General features: G+C 49.8%; 2 protein-coding genes across 2 annotated transcripts; one reads left to right on the forward strand and one right to left on the reverse strand.

Moving 5' to 3' along the window:
• The first annotated feature begins 4 nt into the window (after positions 1-4).
• Positions 5-1,677, forward strand: LOC128272468 (carboxypeptidase Q-like). Its single transcript, XM_053010285.1, has 3 exons — positions 5-1,240; positions 1,305-1,430; positions 1,498-1,677. Exons 1-3 carry the CDS (start codon positions 15-17, stop codon positions 1,631-1,633), a joined length of 1,488 nt encoding a protein of 495 aa, XP_052866245.1. The 5' UTR covers positions 5-14; the 3' UTR covers positions 1,634-1,677.
• Positions 1,678-4,880: 3,203 nt separating this feature from the next.
• Positions 4,881-13,529, reverse strand: LOC128272829 (probable cationic amino acid transporter). Its single transcript, XM_053010711.1, has 10 exons — positions 13,507-13,529; positions 9,007-9,133; positions 8,772-8,925; positions 8,568-8,699; positions 7,197-7,295; positions 6,872-7,080; positions 6,638-6,809; positions 5,958-6,557; positions 5,737-5,883; positions 4,881-5,668 (listed from the first exon to the last, which is right to left on the reverse strand). Exons 2-10 carry the CDS (start codon positions 9,130-9,132, stop codon positions 4,881-4,883), a joined length of 2,427 nt encoding a protein of 808 aa, XP_052866671.1. The 5' UTR covers position 9,133; positions 13,507-13,529.
• Positions 13,530-20,309: the final 6,780 nt, after the last annotated feature.

Below are 20,309 nucleotides of genomic sequence, written 5' to 3' on the forward strand. Positions count from 1 at the left end.
CGTTGCGTAGTAGAATGCGGTCCGTCGGAAGGTTGGTTTTACTGTTGGGTGTGGCCGCCGCCGTTGTAGTAGGGTTGCTAGTAGTTCCGGTGAGTGCTGGTGTGGCCGACAATAGAATCGATCACTTCGGAACGGGTGACGATGGCAGTTGCAAGTTGCCAGACTCGCTGGCGGAAGAGATTCGCGGTTATCAACCGATCGTGAACAAGATCGTCGATAAGATTGTGAACGGTGAGTTCGCCGGCCGCACCTGGGACGATCTGGCGGAACTCGTCGATACGTTCGGTGCCAGGGTAGCCGGCAGCGAGCAACTTGAGAAGGCGATCGATTTCGTGGTCGAGCGCATGAAAGTGGACGGGCTGGAGAATGTGCACACCGAGAACGCGTCCGTGCCACACTGGGTTCGAGGGTACGAAAGTGCCGAGCTGGTGAAGCCGTTCCGCAAGAACCTGCCGCTGCTGGGACTCGGGAGTAGTGTCGGCACCCCGCGTGGCGGCATCATTGGCGAAGTGCTGGCCGTAGAGTCGTTCAAAGAGTTCGAAAACATTCCACCGGATCAGGTGAAGGGAAAGATCGTCGTGTTTGCACCGCAATGGGAAGGATACGGGCGAACGGTGGTTTACCGTAGCCAGGCCGCTTCGGTGGCTTCGCGCAAGGGGGCCGTGGCGGCGCTGGTTCGATCGATCACACCGTTCTCGATCGGTTCCCCACACACCGGTCAGCAGCACTATCAGGATGGGGTGAAGAAAATTCCGGCCGCTTGCATTACGGTCGAAGACGCAGAGATGCTGCTGCGCAAATACCGACGAGGAGACCGGATGGAGATTCATCTGGAAATGGAGGACCGACCGATGGAACCGGTGATCTCTCGGAACACGATCGGGGAGCTGGTAGGGACGAGCTTGACCAACACCTCGGTGGTTGTTGTTTCGGGCCATCTGGACAGCTGGGACGTTGGCGTTGGAGCGATGGACGATGGTGGCGGTGCGTTGATCTCGTGGAAGGCGCTCGCGTACCTGAAGGCCCTCGGTTTACGGCCCCGCCGAACGATTCGGGCCATCCTGTGGACGGGCGAGGAGGAAGGCCTGTACGGTGGGGCCGCCTACAAGGACGGCCACATGGCCCAGGAGCAGAAGGAGTTTAATTTTTTCTTCGAATCCGACATCGGCACGTTTGAGCCACGCGGACTAGACTTTGTGGGCAACGCGGACGCGGAGTGTATCTTCCGGGAGATCGTCAAGTAAGAAATGGTCTGGTATCACGTCAGGTCTGGTAGCTTATTTGGCCCCAACACTCTGTTGCAGACTGATGTCGCCCCTGAACGCGACGGAGTTTGCCACTCCAACCGACGGCGGGCCCGACATTAGCCACTGGACCACGCGCGGATTTCCGGGAGCTTCGTTGTTGAACAAAAATGATAAATATTTCTGGTGAGTTGTGTGGCCGTGTGGACGTTAGGTGCCTCGTGTGATCGCGATGGTGATTGCTCTTCGACAGGTTCCACCACTCGGCAGGCGATACGATGGCCGTTGAGAATCGCCAGAATTTGGACAAATGCGCTGCACTGTGGGCGGCGGCCGCATACGTTGTGGCCGATTTGAGCGTCAGCATGCCAAAGGAGGTCCACCCGTGAAGGCGGATACACACCGGGATCGTTCTTTCAGCGGGCAAAATAAAGAGCGCTTCTTCTCGTTTCTAATATTTTGCATTTTATATTTCTTCGCCTTAGCTGTTGGGTTGCCGTTGTCATATGTTTTCTTAATTCTTATATTTGTATTTCCGTTCTCTGACCGTCGTCGTCTGTCTATTTCCGTCTCTACTTCTCTCTTTCTCTCTCTCTGTCTGTCTGGCCCGGTAGTGGTGGTTTAACTATAGCAATTAGAGTTAGATGAGTGCTGTTGCCTCGCTTTGTGTCCGGATGCTTATCGTTCGTTTCGCGTCCAAACACGTTCACGCTCAGCTCAACGCCGGAACAGCAGCCAACCGCCATTTTCCGCACAACGGCTAGTTCGGTTCCGTTTCGTAACATTTCGTTTTCCTAATACCACAGCAACTTAACAAACATTCATGTATAATACTTTGCCTTTCAGGTTTCGCTAAATTGATTCGCCTTTCGGGGTTTCGGGACGTCCGAGGTCGAACTCCGAGGTCCCGTGGGCCCCCCGTTATCTAGTTCTCTAAGCAGCAGTCAATCGGTTTCTCTGAACATTACATATTTTCATTGTATATTTCTCCGGTTTTATGTTTGCCATCGATTCGGGCTGTCTGTGTGGTGTGTGATCTGTGTGATCTTAAATCTGTTTGGCTATACACGTGAAGAGAAAAGTACAGTGTGAAACGCGCGCGCGCGCCACCGAATACCGCCCGGCACTCGGTGTCGAGGGGCGCGAGAAAAAATTGAAATAGACGTACTAGCTATGTATGTGTATAATATATAAGGTTTTCTTATGTATATATATTTATATAATATTTGAAGATTGATTTTCTCCTCTCCCTCTCTCGCCCTCTCTTCCCCTTTCTTTCTCTCTACGCCTCTCTCTGTCTCTAGATCGCGCCGTAGTGAAAATGCACTTCCATCTTGTTTACTAGTCTTTGTAGTGTATTTTGTGTGCCTGTGTAAGTTGCCTGTGTGAGTTGCTTGTTTTGGAATTGTTGTTGAAAGGTTGTTTCGCTAATATTTGGTTTAGTTTTGTAGCGCAGATTCGCGAGTTCCGTTTTTCGGATGTTTCCGGAACGCAATCGATTCCTCCTTCCCCTGCCGGGTGTATACGAGTGCATTGCATACGCAATAGGTTTATAGTTCTATTTGTCTTAAATGCGTCGAAGGTAAATATCACACTTAGAAGAGTCAAAAGATGTTTGCCTTTTTTTTTTTTCTTTTGTTGCAATCTTTGTTGGCTTCACTTCCTTTTATCAGCTGAATGATTCTGGTTTGGTATGCTAACTGCACGGTCTCTCTCTAATAAATATCTCGGTTTTGCATGGATCATAGGTTAAAAGTGCCGCTCTCGTGCTTCTTATCACGCGAAAGCCCGCGTTTGGTGGAAATACAGTCACAATCGTTGATATTGGTGGTAGCATGTTTTGATAGACTTGCGGCTAGGGCGAGTGATTCCCGCCACCAGCCGCGCGCGCAAGGGTTTGCACTTTTGTGTTCTGGTGGAGACAGTTTTAGTTTTGTTCTATTAATTCACTGAGAGTTTGAGAACCACATAGATTTGTCGAGGGTGCATAAAATTCAATAATAAACCGTAAACACACAGCGATCGCGAACGCGCCTTCCTCGCATATAGTAACAAATTTGCAGCTTAACATTCTTCTGTGCCATCTCTGGCGGCAACACGGTCCGGTCGGTCGGCTTGGGGGCGGAAGTTACAGCTTAACAATGCATAGGGTTCAATAGTATCCAGCAACGAGCCCCTGCAGGTTCGTGCTTCCGTTCAACGACTCTCACGTACACACAAACACACATTATTTTGTAAGACAGTTTAAATCCTTATTATGTTACTCAATTAACAACTCCAACAGTAAAATATCACTTAATTTGATGAAAGATGCTGATTTCTCACTTGCTTATGCGTGTACGGTTACGTAATGTAATGTTTATTTGCCTATTAACCATCATCTTCCTCGGCTCGAACGGGGCGGCCTCTTCGGTACACCGGAAATGCGTTCTTTAGCTTCAGTGACATTTAAATAAATCAAACACAAAGCTCCGCCCATAAGCTTGAAGCTGTCATTCGCCAAGCGAAAAAGAAAACGCCTGAAGGAAGGCAATCCGCATTATACAAATCAAGCTTATCTGGCTTCCTGTTACATTTTGTCACGGGAAACAAAAGGAAAAACCCGCTTCAAACGGAAGATTGCTTCGAACGTAACAGCGTTGCTTATCTTATTATCATTTTATTAATTCATTAGCCGTGTCCGATTCGATTTTGTGTCAATCGCTGCGTTTGTGCTGTCCCCAACATCTGGCACTGGCCCGTGTATGCAACCACCGTTCGAGCCGGTTCCCTCCGTATCGGTCGCGTGGCGTTCTAGCTAGATCTATCTAAATTCCGTCAATTGCATTTCCTTAAAACTGCCATATTCAACTAAACCGGCGTGACGCATTCCACTATGTATCATATACATTGTTGTGAGTTTACTTACGAGCGAGTTAATGTGTTTACTACGGTTTATCCTTATGATTCAGTGAACGAGCGAGAGAATGACTTGGTTGGAATGACAATTACGTGTGCAACTAGTTATGGCATCGCTTTTAGGGGTGCGAAATGTGTACAGTGCCACACTGAGCTATGCGAGGGCCCAGCGAATCATCATCAGAACCAGGTTGATTTACACTACAATACACGCACGGACTCGGTCTGATTGCCATTCCTAGATCAGGTAGTTTTTGCTGAAATCATCGTGCACACTGCACACGGGGACACAATCGGCGGGTCCGCCTGCACTAGTCCTCCGGAAGATTGAAGTATCGTCCACTCTTTTGTAAGAAGTATTTTAAAACTAAACCTAATGATTCAAAACTCTTCCCCCCGCAGAACTATGAAAGAAAACAAAATTGTTTCGAAAACCGTATCCTAAGGTAATAACAAGATACACAATAAACCATTCTTAGGATTGTCCGATTGCTTAGCTGCCCCCGTCGGTGTACCGTTTCGTGTACGGATTGTGCACTGATAGCATTCGAAACGTAAAGTGGTACGGATATGCTGTCCATTGAAGAGGGTCGGAACCACGATCAACAAAGGTACTTTCATTGGAAGAGAATAAATGGCAAGATTGCTTCGGATACGGTGCTCGGATATGACCGGCTTTCTTTGCTGGCGGTTGTGCGATGGCGTTATGTACACTGGCCCCCGAACAGATCGAATGCTTTAGTCATCCCAGGTCGGATAGCTGGGTGTCTCGTTGTAAAACATCCCGAAGCCATCCTTTTTCGCCTCGGGCGGCGCCGACGGTGCCGACGGTGCTGCCGCCGGCGGTTGGAATATGTTGGTCGAACGGGGAGCCGTCGGACGATCGTAAACGGTTCGATCCGAACCCCAGGCATCGCTGGGGTTCCAACTGTAGGCATTGTTGGTGGCGGAACTATTGGTCTGTTGTTGCGGGTTGGCCGCCCACTGATACTCGCCCTCGTCGTTTGTGGCCATGCGATTCTCGTACCCGTGCCGATCCCAGACGGCCGTCGGTGGGTCTGCCCGCTGGTGGTGGTTGTTGTTGTTGGCCTGTGGGGCTGAAGGAACTTTCAGTTTAAGATTCGGCGCCGCCATGGTGCCAGTGCCATTGTTGTCGACGGTCAGCTCAAACTCCTCGCTCGGGTTTTCCAGCGAACTGTGCGTGATGCCGTAGTAGAAGTACATGATCAGTCCCAGCGTCATCCAAACGGTGAACCGCACCAGCGTCAGGATGCTGAGCTTGAATATTAGGTAGATGTTGACCGTGATGGCGATGGTTGGGATGAACGGAAGTCCCGGGGTGAGGAACGACAGTGCGTATCTGTTCTGGGGCTGCCGTGAGATCGTTACAAGTATTCCGAAGATACCGAGCACCAGCGCGGTGTACACGAGTGAATAGAACGCTCCCGACAGCCCGATGGCCATGAAGAGATCGAGCAAGAATATGCACACGTACATCAGTCCCACCAGCTTCGTGACGTACATTCCTGCGGAGGAAAGGCGAAAAACCCTGAATGTACGGGCGATTTTCGTAAGACAAAGCCTCCCAGCATACCGCTTTCGTGAGTGGCCGGTCCTGGTTTTACCCACGGGAAAAAGCCTGGGCATAGGTACGAGTACTGTTGCAGTTTCCGGCCCAGGAAGTCGCATCCCCACAGCGAGAAAGGGTTGGAACTAGGCTGAGGTCCTCCGTGCACTGCGCCTAGAAAGGGAAAAGGCAAAAATGGGGCTTGTAGCTTGTTGGCCATAGAGTGCAGTGCGAGTGGCGCTCCCTACCGTAGAACTTGTTTTCGGTACGGTCCGACACCAGAAACTGATCGTCGCGGCCCATGAACTCCTCCGGACTCTCGTCACCGTAGCTGTCGTCGGAGTCGGGTGATGGGCGTCGGGTAATTTTTTTTACCAACACATTACCCTTCACCCGCTGCTGTGTGGTCGGATCGGGAGTGCTCGGGGGTTGCGGTGTGCGCAGTTGCGCCGGAAGTAGATCGACCAACGAGGTACTGTGGGGCTGGTAGCGCAAGATTAGGACACAGGTCGACACGAGCGTGTAGGCCAGCAGCGTCCCGATGGACATCATCTCTACCAGCACCTCCAGCCGCACGGTGAGGGCCACGATGGACGCCGCAACACCGCTGCCGATGGTCGCTATACCGGGCACACCGGTTCGCGCCCATACCTGGGACAGGTGGCGAAAGACTAGCCCATCCTGGGCCATGGCGTAGATGACGCGTGGCATCGGGAACATGGAACCGAACATTGCAACACTAAGCCCGGCCGTAGCACCGATCGCCACCAGGGCACGGCACTTGGGCGCTCCGACGTACGTCCACATCTGCACCAGTGCCGATCCGGTGTCGATGTGATCGTAAGGAACTGCAAGCAGAATGCGACAGCATGCAGAATAAGGCATCAGTAACACGGAATGGAGACCACACTCCGGGATGGCCACCTACCAGAGAGCGTTAGGATAAGGCTACTGGTGACGTACACCACCAGGACGATAAGGAGCGAGCCAACGATTGCCTTCGGTATGCTTTTCTGTGGGTTGTGCGCCTCCTCGCCAGTGGTTGCTATGATGTCGAACCCGATGAAGGCGTAGAAGCACGTGGCGGCTCCGGTGAAGACCTGTGCGTTTTTAAATGTCAAATATACAGAGAATACATGAAGGAGCCCTGCAGCAAACCTACCCCGCTCCAGCCGAACGGCAGGAAGCCCTCGTGCTCGGTCCAGGTGTTGGTGTCGACGTAGAACAAGCCTGCGGTCAGAATAAATACCCACGACGCCAGATTCACGGTGTTGAGGACGTTGTTGAACAGCACCGATTTGCTGGCCCCGAGCGCCATGATGCACGTCATCACGAGTGTGATGCCGAACGCAATAAAATCCGGTGGCCGTCCTTCGATGGAGGAACCGAAAAAATAATTGATTTGAAAAAGGATTTTTAGTGAAAAAAAATTAACATATTAATTGTTACACTAAAATCGAACGCATCGAAGGCGGCTTCGTACGTACCGAATATGGTCCCCACGGAGGCTGCTATGCTTCGCCCGATGAAGCCACCCGACAACGAGTCGAAACTTGCGCTCAGGGCACAGGCACACGCACTCGTACCTTTGGCACCGGGCCACGGCACACGGGAAAGAGAGGTAATAAAGGTATGCATAAATCGAATTAATTCCGTTGCCAAATTGCATTCCGTGACAGGGGCGATAAGTGGTAAGAGCAACATTTTAATTGAGATTTCGGGATGCCAGATGCGACCCTAGCGCAGCGGATGGATGCTGTTGGCCATAAAAACCTGTCACGCGTTTAGAGACCAGACCTCGCGGGACGCGCCGCACTGATGACGCCGGGGTGGGTCCGAGGTTTGCAAAGCGTGACGTAATTTTCGTGAGGCCAAAAATTAGCTTACCGGAACGGTCTGTTTTTTTTTGTCGGTCGCCCACGGTCTCCGTGGCGTGGGTCGCCAACGCCAACAGCAATTAGTCAGCGCCATGAAGTTGCAATCGCCGTGCGTGCGTGTAGGTGCAGCGATTTATACCACCTCGGTCACGTTCCGGCCCATGACATGACGCCTGCTGGCCAGGGCAAAAGCCGAGGTCGGGGGCCTGGTTCTTCAGATTTCAGCTATTTTTATCCCCTTGGGGAAGGGATACATGATGCCGCGGGCGAGGCAAAGGGGCAATTTTGTGGCAGGATGCACTGTTATGGGCACTTGACGCGGGCTGTTGAGCAAACAAGTTCACCATTCGTCGTGATAAGACTTCCACGGAGCTGCTGCTGGAGGCTGTACCGCCCGTGGCCGACCATTGTGAGACCGTCCGTCCGTCCGTCAACTGCGGGACAGACGACGACGACGACGGGACTGGGCTTCCGAAGGACTTCCCGGGGCAGCCGCCGGTGGATACGGGCCCATCTGTTGCAGCCAGCGCCAGCGATGGTGTCTTTTATCCCATCATTTTATCACACCCCAACGCCGTCGTCGTCGTCGTTGGCGCCATGTCGGGCGAGACTGGAGTTGGTTGAGTAAATATTTTATCTCCCCCGGGGGCCCGGGTGCAGTAATCTTTTGTTCGATTCTTTATTGGAACCGAAAGAGTCCGCTGGGAGGGGCGTCTTACTGAAGTTTAATGACGGCTACCACATGAGAGACGTGCACACAAGCCCTAAAGTCAGTTGACAAGTCGTTCCGCCGCCAGACACGGCCCTTTGCCAGAGTTGATTATGAAATCGTGAAGTGTGACATTAAATATTCACACCATATACCGCGCCGTCGGTTTCAATGCAACAAGCGGCGATCTACGATCTACGTCGTAATGCGATTGCCTTCTTTTCTGACCCACCTAGCGGCGTGCGGCAAGATAAAGGGCCTATTACACTTACCAATTAGATATTCTAATATCATATTCCATCCTATAACGAACGCTACGAACTCTCCGACCGAAACATAAGAATACATGTACGCCGACCCGGACGTGTGTGGCACTCGCACTCCGAACTCCGCGTAGCAGGCGCCTGTGGACGAAACCGAAAAAGTGGCCGAATGAAGACACCGGCACCAGCCGAGGCCGAGAACACGAAACTTGCCTGAAAATATGCTAGCTACGGCTGCTATGAAAAAACTAAGCACTACACCCGGGCCGGCAATGTTGCGGGCTACCATGCCGGCCACCAGATACATCCCCGTACCGCAGCAGGAGCCCACTCCCAGCGAGGTGAGGTCGAGCGTGGTGAGACATTTCTGGAAGCAAAGCACAAAATACGGACGAATCGGTTCAAACCATCTTCGCCAGGCCGCTGCTGTCAAGTTCGAACCGCTTACCGTGAGCTTGGGCTTTGTACTGGTGGGATCCTCTTCCTGGAGCTTCCGCAGGTCTTTCGTGCGGATGAGCTTCGAGAACAGCGCCAGTCCGGTGCCTCCGCCGGGCACGGGAATGGAAAACTTCATCCTGGTGGCCCCGGCCGATGCTGTGTGCGTTCCGGTTGCTAATATTTACAGACTTGGCTGGCTGGCGATAAGTAGTTTCGGTTTTAAGAACTTCGGTTCGAGGCTACGCTGGCTACGGCTAAGTGTTACTGATAGGTAATGCAATTTATTGCTCTCTCTCCGTCACTGGCATGCTACTCGAGGCCTGCAAAAGAAAGGAAATTAGAGCGGAAAAACGAGCTTATTTAGTGAACGTTAATTTGATTGCGATCAGGATCGAGAGTCACATGTCACACTCGGGCCCGTAGCATGATAAAATGGAGTGCGATGTAGTGAAGAATGTGCCATACCAGCAGACATTCGGGACCATAGGGCTCCAGAACGATCATACGCCACTCTTATGCCATAGCCACCAACCCATCGCCCTGTGGCCGGCTTGTCGTACTCGAGATAATTGAACTTCTCTTTCGACATCGTCCCGGAGCGCGCCATTTCCGAAAGCGCGACCTGCTGACGCGCCCGCGCGATGAGTGCAAATTGCTTTCGCAATGTCTTTCCATTATTCCACCACACATCAGCATATCATCATCATCATCGGCAGCATCGCATATTGTCGTGCCATTCAACGGCGGGCGAACACAACTTGTTGAGCACATTTTCAGATAATCGATTGAATTAGCCCGAAACGTGCCCGTCGTAGGATCGGGCTTCTGTCTCAAGTGTTCGACTCTGCCACTCCGACGACCACTTGGCACGCAGCTTCCGGCGCGAACGCGAATTCGATCTTCTGAGCAAAGTTCATTAAAATTCCGAAGCCGGCAAAGCGTAAGTGTAACCATTTCGTGGAGAGAGAATCGAAATATGAAATGATGCAAATTGGAAGCAACGGAATAAAACACACGGGGGGGGGTCACCAACAAGCGAGAATTTAAATTCAAGTGAAGCAAAATTTTTAAGTACGAATCGAACCGACTAAACATTAAATGGAGGTACAGTTTGCTTGAATCAAAATATGCCCCAGAAAACGGAAGTGCCAAGGCACCAATCACAGTTCGATGGGCTCGATACGAACGACTGTGCTTCGAGCCTGAGGGAACTTTCCCTGCTTCGCGGAATAGCTAATTTATTTCACGACTTGACGCAAACTTTATAGCAGGTCGCACTGGGACCTGGATTCCCGTGCGACTTTAAGAAGTTGAAGGCGACTTGAGAATGGTAGAAAATTTTAGACTGCCAAACACATCACGCCCGCCAAATCACGATGCCACATCGGGGCATTAGCATTTATTGGCATAAAGTTGAAAGGCTGCTCCCCATCACAGAGCGAGTCTCAAAACTTTGTCCCCGCCGCATGACGTGCGTATGGATGCTTAATCACGCGCTGGGTGGCGACAAAATGGCTCAACCGGATGGTGGTTCCATGGGGCGTTCGGGTGAAGCTTTTAATTTTGTGTCACCGGAAACCGTGGCCAGGGATGAACGGTCATCACCGCCCGCGGCCGACCCAGTGGCCCTAATCTGCATCCCTGCAGGGCGGCGGCGATGGGTCTGAAATTGGATCGACCCGTCGCCAGCGGCTGAGAACCAACCTCCCACACACATTTTGTCCTCGTCAACTTTTGCGGGTTCCACGTTAGGATATTATCGTTATTTTCGGCTAACCAACCCGGCAAAAGCAAGGTCATGTATATATTGCGACATTCGGGGCCCATTGTTGGCTTTTGTCGCGTTTTAAGAGGGTTACTATTTGGTTAGCCGCGGGTAGCATGTTTAATTAAAAACGGTCGCCGGAATCGGACCACCGGCCGTAGGCCATGCCCTAACACTAAAGGTTCCTTTCGCGCGCGCACGAAAGGTACGCGAGTTATCCTATCGCTACGACACCAGCAAGGGAAATCCGTTTTTGTTTGGGCTTTTGCAATAAATAGCTCAGTTAGAATATTTTATCTTTAAAATGGTTCCAAAAGTCACAGATTTTAATCTGTTTCAAACGACAAACAAAAAAGGCTCGAAACAAACGCAAAGGGAAGACGGCATTTTGCGTCAGCGACAGTGACATTTTGAGATGATCGCACGGTAAATGTTTTAAGTAGATTACTTTCCATTTACACGTTCATTACGAAGAGCGAGCATCGGGGCCGCAGTATCACCACAACCAACCATTTATGCGACCGCCGGCGCGTAATGCAGTCAGGAATGGAATGCGGTCACGAGGCCAATTGCATTTGGAATAAAATAATAGCGAACACCGGAATGGCAGCGTCAGGATGGCCTACGAAGAGCAAATAATTTAATGGCAATTTGAAAAATAATTCCAATTCGAGCAAACATCTATCGCGCTGTCGTGTGACTGTCAGTGGAAGCAAATTTATCGTCGGCTTCTGTGAAGGAAGCTTAAGAAAATCATTAGCCCAAAACTATGAAGCGTCTACCTGTCTATTTTGCGCCTATCACACAGAATGGCGCTAGATGGATTATGCCATACGGCGGCATCACGGAACACTTTCCTGGGACCACTCGAACGCTTGAAAATGTTGTTAAAAATTTAAAACATCAGCACGGCGGGACACGACATGGCTATTTGAAAAACAAGTCACGTTTAATTCCATGCATATTTCATAATGATTGAGTGCAGCCATTATTTACGAAGGAAAATAGAGGTATTAATTATGACCTGCGCACCTTTGCTTGGGCGTCCTGAATCCGTCGTCGACACATCACACGCTCCTAGTTCGCCGCCAGGCGCAAGTACGTCCTACGGCGGTAAGCTAATTTGAGGCTTTAGGTGTCTCCTAGTGAACCTTTGAAAGAACCCCGTTTTCCGCGCGTATGTGCTAATCAAAATTACGTGATCTTCCGTTCGGGGTGGCTACAGGCCACTCTTTGTCTAAAACGCAAAGCCCTGCACCTCAACTGAATACAAAACACGGCCTTAGATTGGTCTGGTCTACACGAATCGAATTTGTTTCGCTCGTTTCGCGAAACAAGGTAACAAGATACAGGTTGATAGAGATTTTACGATCGTACACGTGCCCTCCGGTTGCGCTCGGTGGACAAGCTACTCCACAGATGGAGGAACCCGTTCAAAACAAGGCAACATGGTGGAAACTCATTTCCACATGACATGTTCCGTCAGCAATCGGTAGAAGTGAACGTGGAGAACAAATGGACAATGACTGTGTTCCCGTTTTCTTCATGCTTGCATGTGCACGAGATTGCAGCATCACCACCACACACACCCGGCGGTGCACTTCTTGTTCAGTATGCAGAACCGGACCGGACGGAGTGTGGCGATAAAAACGAAAAACAAGGAGCAAAAGTATCACCTGCCAGCCGACCCCAGCTCCGCACAGTCGGGAACGTTTCAGTATTTGTATGTGAAAAATAAATGTTCCCGGTGGAAAAGCTTTATGGCTAGCGTTGGCGATGGTCTATGGGTCTACGGGGACCTGGCCCACATTCGCGCGGGAACGTGAAGAAAATGGACGGTAAATGGGGCGAATGGACAGTAAATGGCACTCCATGTGGGCTTTGCAACAAAACCCTTCTCCATTTGGCTACACTCCAAAATCTGGAACTGGCTAACTGAATGTTTAGTTTTGCTTCAAAATAAGCCATGTTTGGAAATTTTTAAATGTGCCTCTAAAAGCAGATTTTCGATAAACGCCTTCTTAGATTAACGCTTACGAGAAACGGTTAAAACCGATTCACAAACCCACCAAACGGGTACAAACCCCTTTTCTTCGTTCGCAACTATGGGCAATAAACGTCAAAATTGTATTAGCTTGAAGAGTACAATCTAGAAATTGTTGTCGGAGAAACGCCATGAAAAATACTACAAAACCCAACCTTAAACTCATTCAAAATGCAGAAGATTGAAAAGAGCTACCCAGATTTTCTGCGACATAATCCGTTCCCAACAACCATTTCCATTACGCTAATAGAAGCCGGTCTCTGTACCAACAAACGCACAATTTGTACGGGAACTAACGCATCCTAATGAGTGCGTTCCTCACATGCTCTTGCTTTGGTCGGAAGGCAAAATCATGTAACTATTAATATTCATTTTCAGATCAACAATCTGTTCCGTTGGCTAGTGCCAGCCGATAATGTGAATCCCGGGGCAACGCAGGGATGAAAACGGCTTGGTTTAATGGGAACATGCTGCAAATGAAATGTCGTCGTAATGTCCATTTCTAATGACCATGTTCGTCGTGTCGTGTCGGTGCAGCTCGTTCTCATAACAGCAGCCGGTTCAAGGCGTTGTTTTCCTGTGCTTTTTTGCGATCATCCGATTCTGGCGTTTCCATTTGGTCGATCAATTTCCACTTTCCACTTGACCCATGCGGTGCCCGCCGGATATGGCGAATGAAGTATTACACAGTGCCTTCTTGCTTCGACAGGATTATTAAAACCCCGGTTGGCGGGCAACATGATGCACACCGAGGATGACAGGTCCTTTCCCGTTGTTACGGGGGATTTCAGCGTAAGCCAACAACCGGCCACGGGCACTCGCTTGTTGGCACGGGAAAGAAACGAATCAAAAATCCCTCGAACAGTTCGGTCGACTCGGTTTTGTGTTCGTAATAAGCGCAAGATTGATTGCTAATTACTGCACTCCCTCCGTGGAGCGACCACTCAATCACAAAGTACTCCGGTCGTTGGTCGCAGCCCGGACGTAGGAGTAAGCGACCTAGACGACCAATAGGGATGATAGTGATAACGAAATGACTATTTATTCGAACGACCAGCCTCGAGAGCCTTTTCGACACTCGCAGGCCACAGCTGCAAAAGGACTTTGAATGTCCGTGTTTTGGACAGTCTTAATCTTTTCGAAAAACAGTGGAATTGGAAAAATCACACAAAAGGCACGCCACTTTGCCTCAATTCGACCCATCCGATGGCATCCGTTTGGCTGATTGGTACGATAATTGGTGGTACGAACGAGGGAACGACCACCACCGACCACCCCGGCCAATATTAGACTCATCCCGCTGCGAATTGGGCGGTGATTGAGTTGGTGAAACTTTATCGGAATTCGGCTGGCGAGCAGATCGATTTCCAAATGAATCCCCACAGCTTTTCCATACACTCACGTACACATTCCTAGAATCCGATCTGCCGCCGTTGGCCACGTTGGCTTACAACGGTTTGCTGTCGGAAGATAAAGCCGAACGACACAAACTTCACGTACCAAAACGGGAGGAGAGTGCGGTTCTAACGGAATCATGTTATTTCAAGCATTTTCAATCATTCTCCGACAAAAAATAATATGAATAAAATCTCGCGATCCACAATCGCCTAAGGTGGCGGCCACAGGAACGGACTGTTTTGAAAAGGGACAGGATTATCATCGTGCTGTGAAAACACGGCTCCAACAGCTTGTCGATCTGTTCGTGGGTTCGTGAGTTGATCTGTTTGTGCACTGGATGAAATAAACAACTTGAATAAAAATGGACATCCTATCCTCAGAGTCTAAAGGAGCTTCGCATCATTGCTGCCCACCGGTAAGCAGTTCCGACGCGGCGTGGTTGATTTACGGCGATGCTGTTGCGTCTCGTAAAAAAGTGATGCTTCCAGCATTTCCATACCATAATTTGTTTTATAACAAGCTGCAGCCTCTAAGCCATTTGTTTTCGCCTTTGGACGCGAAAAATAAACTCTTCTCTTGTTTGACACCAATCTGCTGAAGTGTTGGAAAAATTTACAACTGCACAAACTAATGGCGGGTTGAGTTTTGTGTCTTATTGTGACTCCACTTCTAAACTTTCTCGCAGATTCAAAATAAAATTGTAACTATTCAATTGGATCAAATCAGAATAAAATCAAAGACTCCAAAAGACACATGGTTGTACTGAAAGCAATTTACATGGCCAGAACTTTAGTTTAATCAATCAATAACTATTGTCATGATGCAAAATGGTGTACATCAATAAACAAATTGTTTACAGCAATTCAGAGGAAACGGTAACCATTTTGCTTCCTGGGCGGTCCGGCTCCTGGGCGATTAAACTGAAATTTACACATCGAATGAAGGGGCGAGAGCGAGCAGGTTATTTATTCATAGGTTCAACACTTATTTGATTGATTTCTTCTAACACCCAGCCGTGCCATTGTCCGCCACCGACAGGACGCCTATTTCCATGGATCCTGGAGCTTTACAGACAAAAAAATGCCTTCACTCAGTTCAATTTTCATCCCCCTGGTGCCTGGGGTAATACATATTTTAGTCCATCGGCATAATGCTGGTAGGCGGGCCAGCAGCTGATGGCCGACAATATTCAATCATTTGCGGTTCATCCACACAGCGAGACACCCGGCATGGGACCGTCCTGAAGAGAGGACTAGAGGGCTAGGGGGCTTTATTGCATTATGACGTCCAGCCATCGACAAAGTCCTGCCGCGAGAGGGAGCGAAACCGATCGAAACGTATTGATAGGTGGTGGCGATACTTTGGGGACATCGGCGGAATGGATAACAACACTCAATCCCGTAGGCGCGCGCCTGACGCTCCCATTACACGCAAACTGGTTGCGGTTTTTTGGGAATAATGTCGATAATGTCAATTTAATTAACGCTCATTTGGCAGCCCCTCGCGATCGATTTTGGCCCGCTCGACCTCGCGTTACGCATTCGAGGCAGTGGTCCGCCCCCGCAAAAGGCCACCGACGGACATAAATTGACAGAACGACATCGGGGTCTGCATCCGGTGAGGCGTACGCTTGGGAGAGCTGGCTCGAGATTATAATGATGGGGGGATTAGTTTGGCGCCTCGATTCATTAAAATAGCCCGTTATCGCGTGCCAGATTCGCTGAGATTCATGTGTGTCCATGAAACCAAAGTCCGGCAATTCATGAAAAGCGCAACAACTCCATTGCACGCAACAGGTCGTCCTGAAGAGGGCTTGTGGCGGGTCGGGATCGAACCTTGCAGTTGCCAGGGCCACACACCAGGATCACTCTTTTTTATTAACGGCAGCAGACGAGTTTGGCCACAGGAACTGAAATGTCCGGCAGAAAATATTAGTTTACGAACACGAACGTACCAAAATCGTCATTAATTCAGAGGCTCGTAAATAAAAACACATGCCAACATTCGATTACAGCGAAAGGTCGGAATAAAAACAGCCGACCAACGACGACGACCGACCGTTGGTTTAACCTTTGTGCGTAAAATGGCAAAGGACCAGAGAATCGGTGTTTTTCCCGCTTTCCGTTTTTCGATTCGACCGACCGTCCGTGGTCCGTGCCACGCAATTTGGCTATCCTGTGGTTGTGTGGTGGCAGCACGCGTAAAGCACAGAAGGAAGCCGCAGGGATTTTGGGCAGGTGAAGATTGCCTTTTCCATGCGGCGTTGCGCTCTCTTTGATGACGAATGGACGCGAGTTTGTGAATAATGTGACAACTTTCACCTTTGCTGCCGGCGAGAGATTAATGTTCCAGAGCCCAGCCCGCCAGCCAGCCAACGAATGTTGTGTGGACACGTTTTCAATTCATTTCAATCGCACCGTTGAAGTGCGAGTCTTGAAGGATAAGAGGTTTCAGTGTTTGGTTTGTTTTCGGAAGAGTTACTCTTTCTATTTGCAATTCGGTTCAAAACGGTGAATGGCGGGCCTTGCCTTGAGTGGTATTGGGGCTCTCGTGAGTAAAAAAAAATCATTCAATCCCGAGCATGATCCGGCCCCTCCTGCACGAAAGGCTCGGTTTTATCCGAGAAAAGCCAAACCATGTAAGCAAGATGAAAATGTGCAGTTTTTTGCTCACTTTTTGGCCATGCCTAAAAGTGTAACCAGTGCCTGTGCCGGGCTTGAAAGATGGCAGCAACAGAGACGATGGCAAACATCACTCATTTCGGAACATCACTTATCTTCAGCCAGATTCGACAAAGCCAAATGGGTGGCGGATATCGCCCACGGAGTGACGGATTCCGGATTCACAGCGAAACCCGAACGGGATGTAACTAAGTGGCTCGAGGACTCGGGCGCCACGTCCCCATCACGTACAACAACTGCACACTGTCACGCTGCTACGGGCGGTGCCACGGTTTTGGCATCGATCTTTGATATCCGGTTCCGGGGACCAGCCACTTGTGGGCGAGTATTTTTAGAGTGTCGCTTGCGTTCAGCGGAATCTGAATGCCTGTGGCCGTGTGACGCAACGGGTATGTTATTTTAACTAAAGTGCCACTCGTATGAAAATATAAAAAAGCACGTCGTCGTCGTCGTAAACGTTGAAGGGCAATTTTGAGTGGCGCTTTTAATGCTCCGGCTTTATATTTAGCTAAAACTGTTCACCACTGCTTAGTATGATTTATTATTTAACTGTTACTTATTTACTAGTGAAATACTGAATTTCATTCTCGGCACTCTTAAACCCAGCAAATAATTTATGGACAGGAAATGGGATCCCAGATTTGTCTCGATTATGCACCTACGGCTCATCAACATCAGTAAGAGCACAGGGCGGCCATATGCTAAAGGTCCTCTACCTTCGCTTCGCACTCGGTTGCCGAAATTGTTAATGTATTGTGTTTTCCGTTGCCAAGATTTATCGGCCTGGGGACGACCGAAAGCGGGACAGAAGAAGCACCGGATCTCCTGCCGGAAAAAAGCTGATTATTGATGGGAATCTGTACCCTTGAACCCGAAGCTTAATCTCCTTAATAGTAACACTCGGTAACGCTCTGTGATTTAAGCGCCTACTTTTCTGCTCTAACGTTGGCAGTCTCATAGCATATTTTTAGTAAGCAAACGGGCATTCGGGAAGAAGTAAACTAAGTAGTCTTATGTGCAGCATACACAAACAACGAATGGTACAGTATTGTTCAAAGCCGCCTAGACTGGATGGCCATCACGGGGTGAACACGAAAGATATGCCCCATCTAGACGCGTCGCAGGTTCGGCATTTGTTTTACTGCCTTCGGGTAGATTTGCTCAATAGGTGAACGTGAACATAATAGGAACGATAGCGCTGGACCATGCTGGAACCAGGTCGTCTTCTTCCGGCACACCGGAGCGCCACCAGGAAGCACCAGGGAAGTTTCTTTTCTCTTGCGAATGAGAAAATAAACTCCAGTTTTATGAGGCTTTTAATTTTTCACCTCAATTCACACGAACAGAGCATTTATTTTCTACGCGATGCTCGCATTCTTGCCTTGCCTTGTGGCCAACTTGTGGGAGCTTTTGTATTCATTTTCCCGATCGTATGAAGCGGTTTTCAAGCTCACCCGCGAGTCGTGCTGCTGCGGTTCTTGGCCATTTAGGCCACAAATATTACGAGAATGCATCGCGGAGCAATTTTGCCACTGCTTTGAATGGAACCACGGAACGATATCTTGTGGTCCACTGGCTTCAAATATGCTTTTGAACGATCGCACCAAGGCGATCTCGGGAATCGTAAAACGAGATTGGATATTTCAATGCCGAAACGCGCAGCGCCACCTGGAAGCGGTAATACCCGAAACGATATTGAACATTCCGATTCCCAGCTTTTCCGTCGGATTTCCTAAAAGAACAATTCGGCACTGCGGAAAACGTTCTCGGAACCGTTCCCCGAAAGCCAAGCCAGACGGCCGCAGGACCTTCTTCGTGGTACTGCACGCAGCCCGGTCGTGCGTTAACGATAATTCGACTTTCGAATATCCTTTTCGGTGCGCGCGGAGGCGTCATTGTCGGACGCACGTCCTGTGCAACTTTAGAGTAACCCGCCCACCCGCTCGCTATCGAGTAAATCTATTTTCGAAAAGTATCCCCACCAGCCCCTCCAGACACCACCATCCCGTCGTACTCTGTCGTCTGTCGTCTCTCGTCGGCGTCGTCGGGCAGTCATCGTCATCGTTGTCGGTTTTAATAGATTGTTGCCGCTTCATCGTTCTTTTCTACGCCTTGACGTGCCTCGGTCTCGGTGCATGGTGGCTCGAGGGGGGTTCGGCAACGGCAAGGACGCTGTACAAGGATATACGCGTTCTAGTCACCGCCCGCGCACGACAACGATGACGTAATCTTTTATGCCAAGGTTGTGCCATCCGTCGTCGTCGTCGTTTCGTGGAAGAGTTTAAACTTCCGGTCGGTAATTACGTTAGAGTTAGGTTGAAAATTTGGGACTTTTTCCGGGCATCTAATGTCCTTGTTGCGGCAGTCTGATTCAAAGAAGACACCAAAAAGGAACCCGCTTCGAACCCGCTCGATCCGGTTCACCACTTTCAACGGTTTATTAAAAGTGGCACAGTTAAAAGTAACGTTGCTTTTGATGGTCTGCCTTTCAGCGGAGATTCTTCTGCTAATACAGTAGGACGAAAGCCGGCGATTTTCCAGCGGCCATTTTATGGGCAAACTTGGAGTATCATAAATGGTTTCAAACTTTGTCTTGCAAAGCAACGGCAAATCGACCAACCGTGTCAGCGGATTGTGTTGTCGTTCGCGGCCCTTGACGCGGGCACGCACATTTACCATTCATTTCCACTCCATCTCGAGACATTCGGGGGTGGGGTCCATTCTTTTCCTATTTCTGGTGGCGGGCACGGTCCATTGTTCTTTGTCTGCGAGAAAACGTGCCGTTCCGGTTCTGCTTTATCCTGGCGCGAGAGGCGGTACTTACACGATTTCGGTTCGGCTCCCGTGTGTGTGCTTCCAGCAACAGCTTTTTGCGTCCGGAAAATCGGACTCGGACGCGCGGCCGCGTCGGCGTCTTTCGTCTCACGACTCCCCGGGTTGAACGTTCGTTCGGGTTTTCGGGACACTCTTATTGCCTGTTTAATCAGACGCACGCACGCACGGTTGGGGAAAAATCGGTTTTCCGATATCCTATTTTCTTCGACTCGCTTCGAGCGCTCGCAGCCGTCGGCGGAAACCGCGACGTTGGACGTCGCGCAATCTGCTCACACTTTGCCACCCGCGGATATACTTTTCACTACTCCACACAAAAACGCTTCGCAAAACGAACCGGGACACGGGCATTCGCTAATGGCATTCATTCGTGGCGTGCTTTTGGTCACTCGGAACGGATTTTCACGTGAGACAACCTTCAAGAGTTACGGTACACTTCGCAAAGCACCCTGAAACGACAATGAACCTAGCGCGGACGTCCATCAGTACACACCTACTTTGAAAGGACACAGAGTTTTCACATTGAGTTTACGGAAAAGCACACACTTGCATCGGCTACGAAGATGTGGAGATTATTTAGGCAACTATATTTA

The sequence above is a fragment of the Anopheles cruzii genome, chromosome 3 (assembly GCF_943734635.1).
Source record: "Anopheles cruzii chromosome 3, idAnoCruzAS_RS32_06, whole genome shotgun sequence".
Classification (NCBI taxonomy): Eukaryota; Metazoa; Arthropoda; class Insecta; order Diptera; family Culicidae; genus Anopheles; species Anopheles cruzii.

Coding starts and splice junctions, on each gene's coding strand:
- LOC128272468 (XM_053010285.1), top strand. CDS start 15: ATGCGGTCCGTCGGAAGGTTGGTTTTACTGTTGGGTGTGGCCGCCGCC. Junction 1,241..1,304: donor ATCTTCCGGGAGATCGTCAA/GTAAGAAATGGT, acceptor ACTCTGTTGCAG/ACTGATGTCGCCCCTGAACG. Junction 1,431..1,497: donor AAAAATGATAAATATTTCTG/GTGAGTTGTGTG, acceptor GCTCTTCGACAG/GTTCCACCACTCGGCAGGCG.
- LOC128272829 (XM_053010711.1), bottom strand. CDS start 9,132: ATGAAGTTTTCCATTCCCGTGCCCGGCGGAGGCACCGGACTGGCGCTG. Junction 7,081..7,196: donor CTCCGTGGGGACCATATTCG/GTACGTACGAAG, acceptor CCTCCATCGAAG/GACGGCCACCGGATTTTATT. Junction 5,669..5,736: donor ACCGGCCACTCACGAAAGCG/GTATGCTGGGAG, acceptor TTTCCTCCGCAG/GAATGTACGTCACGAAGCTG.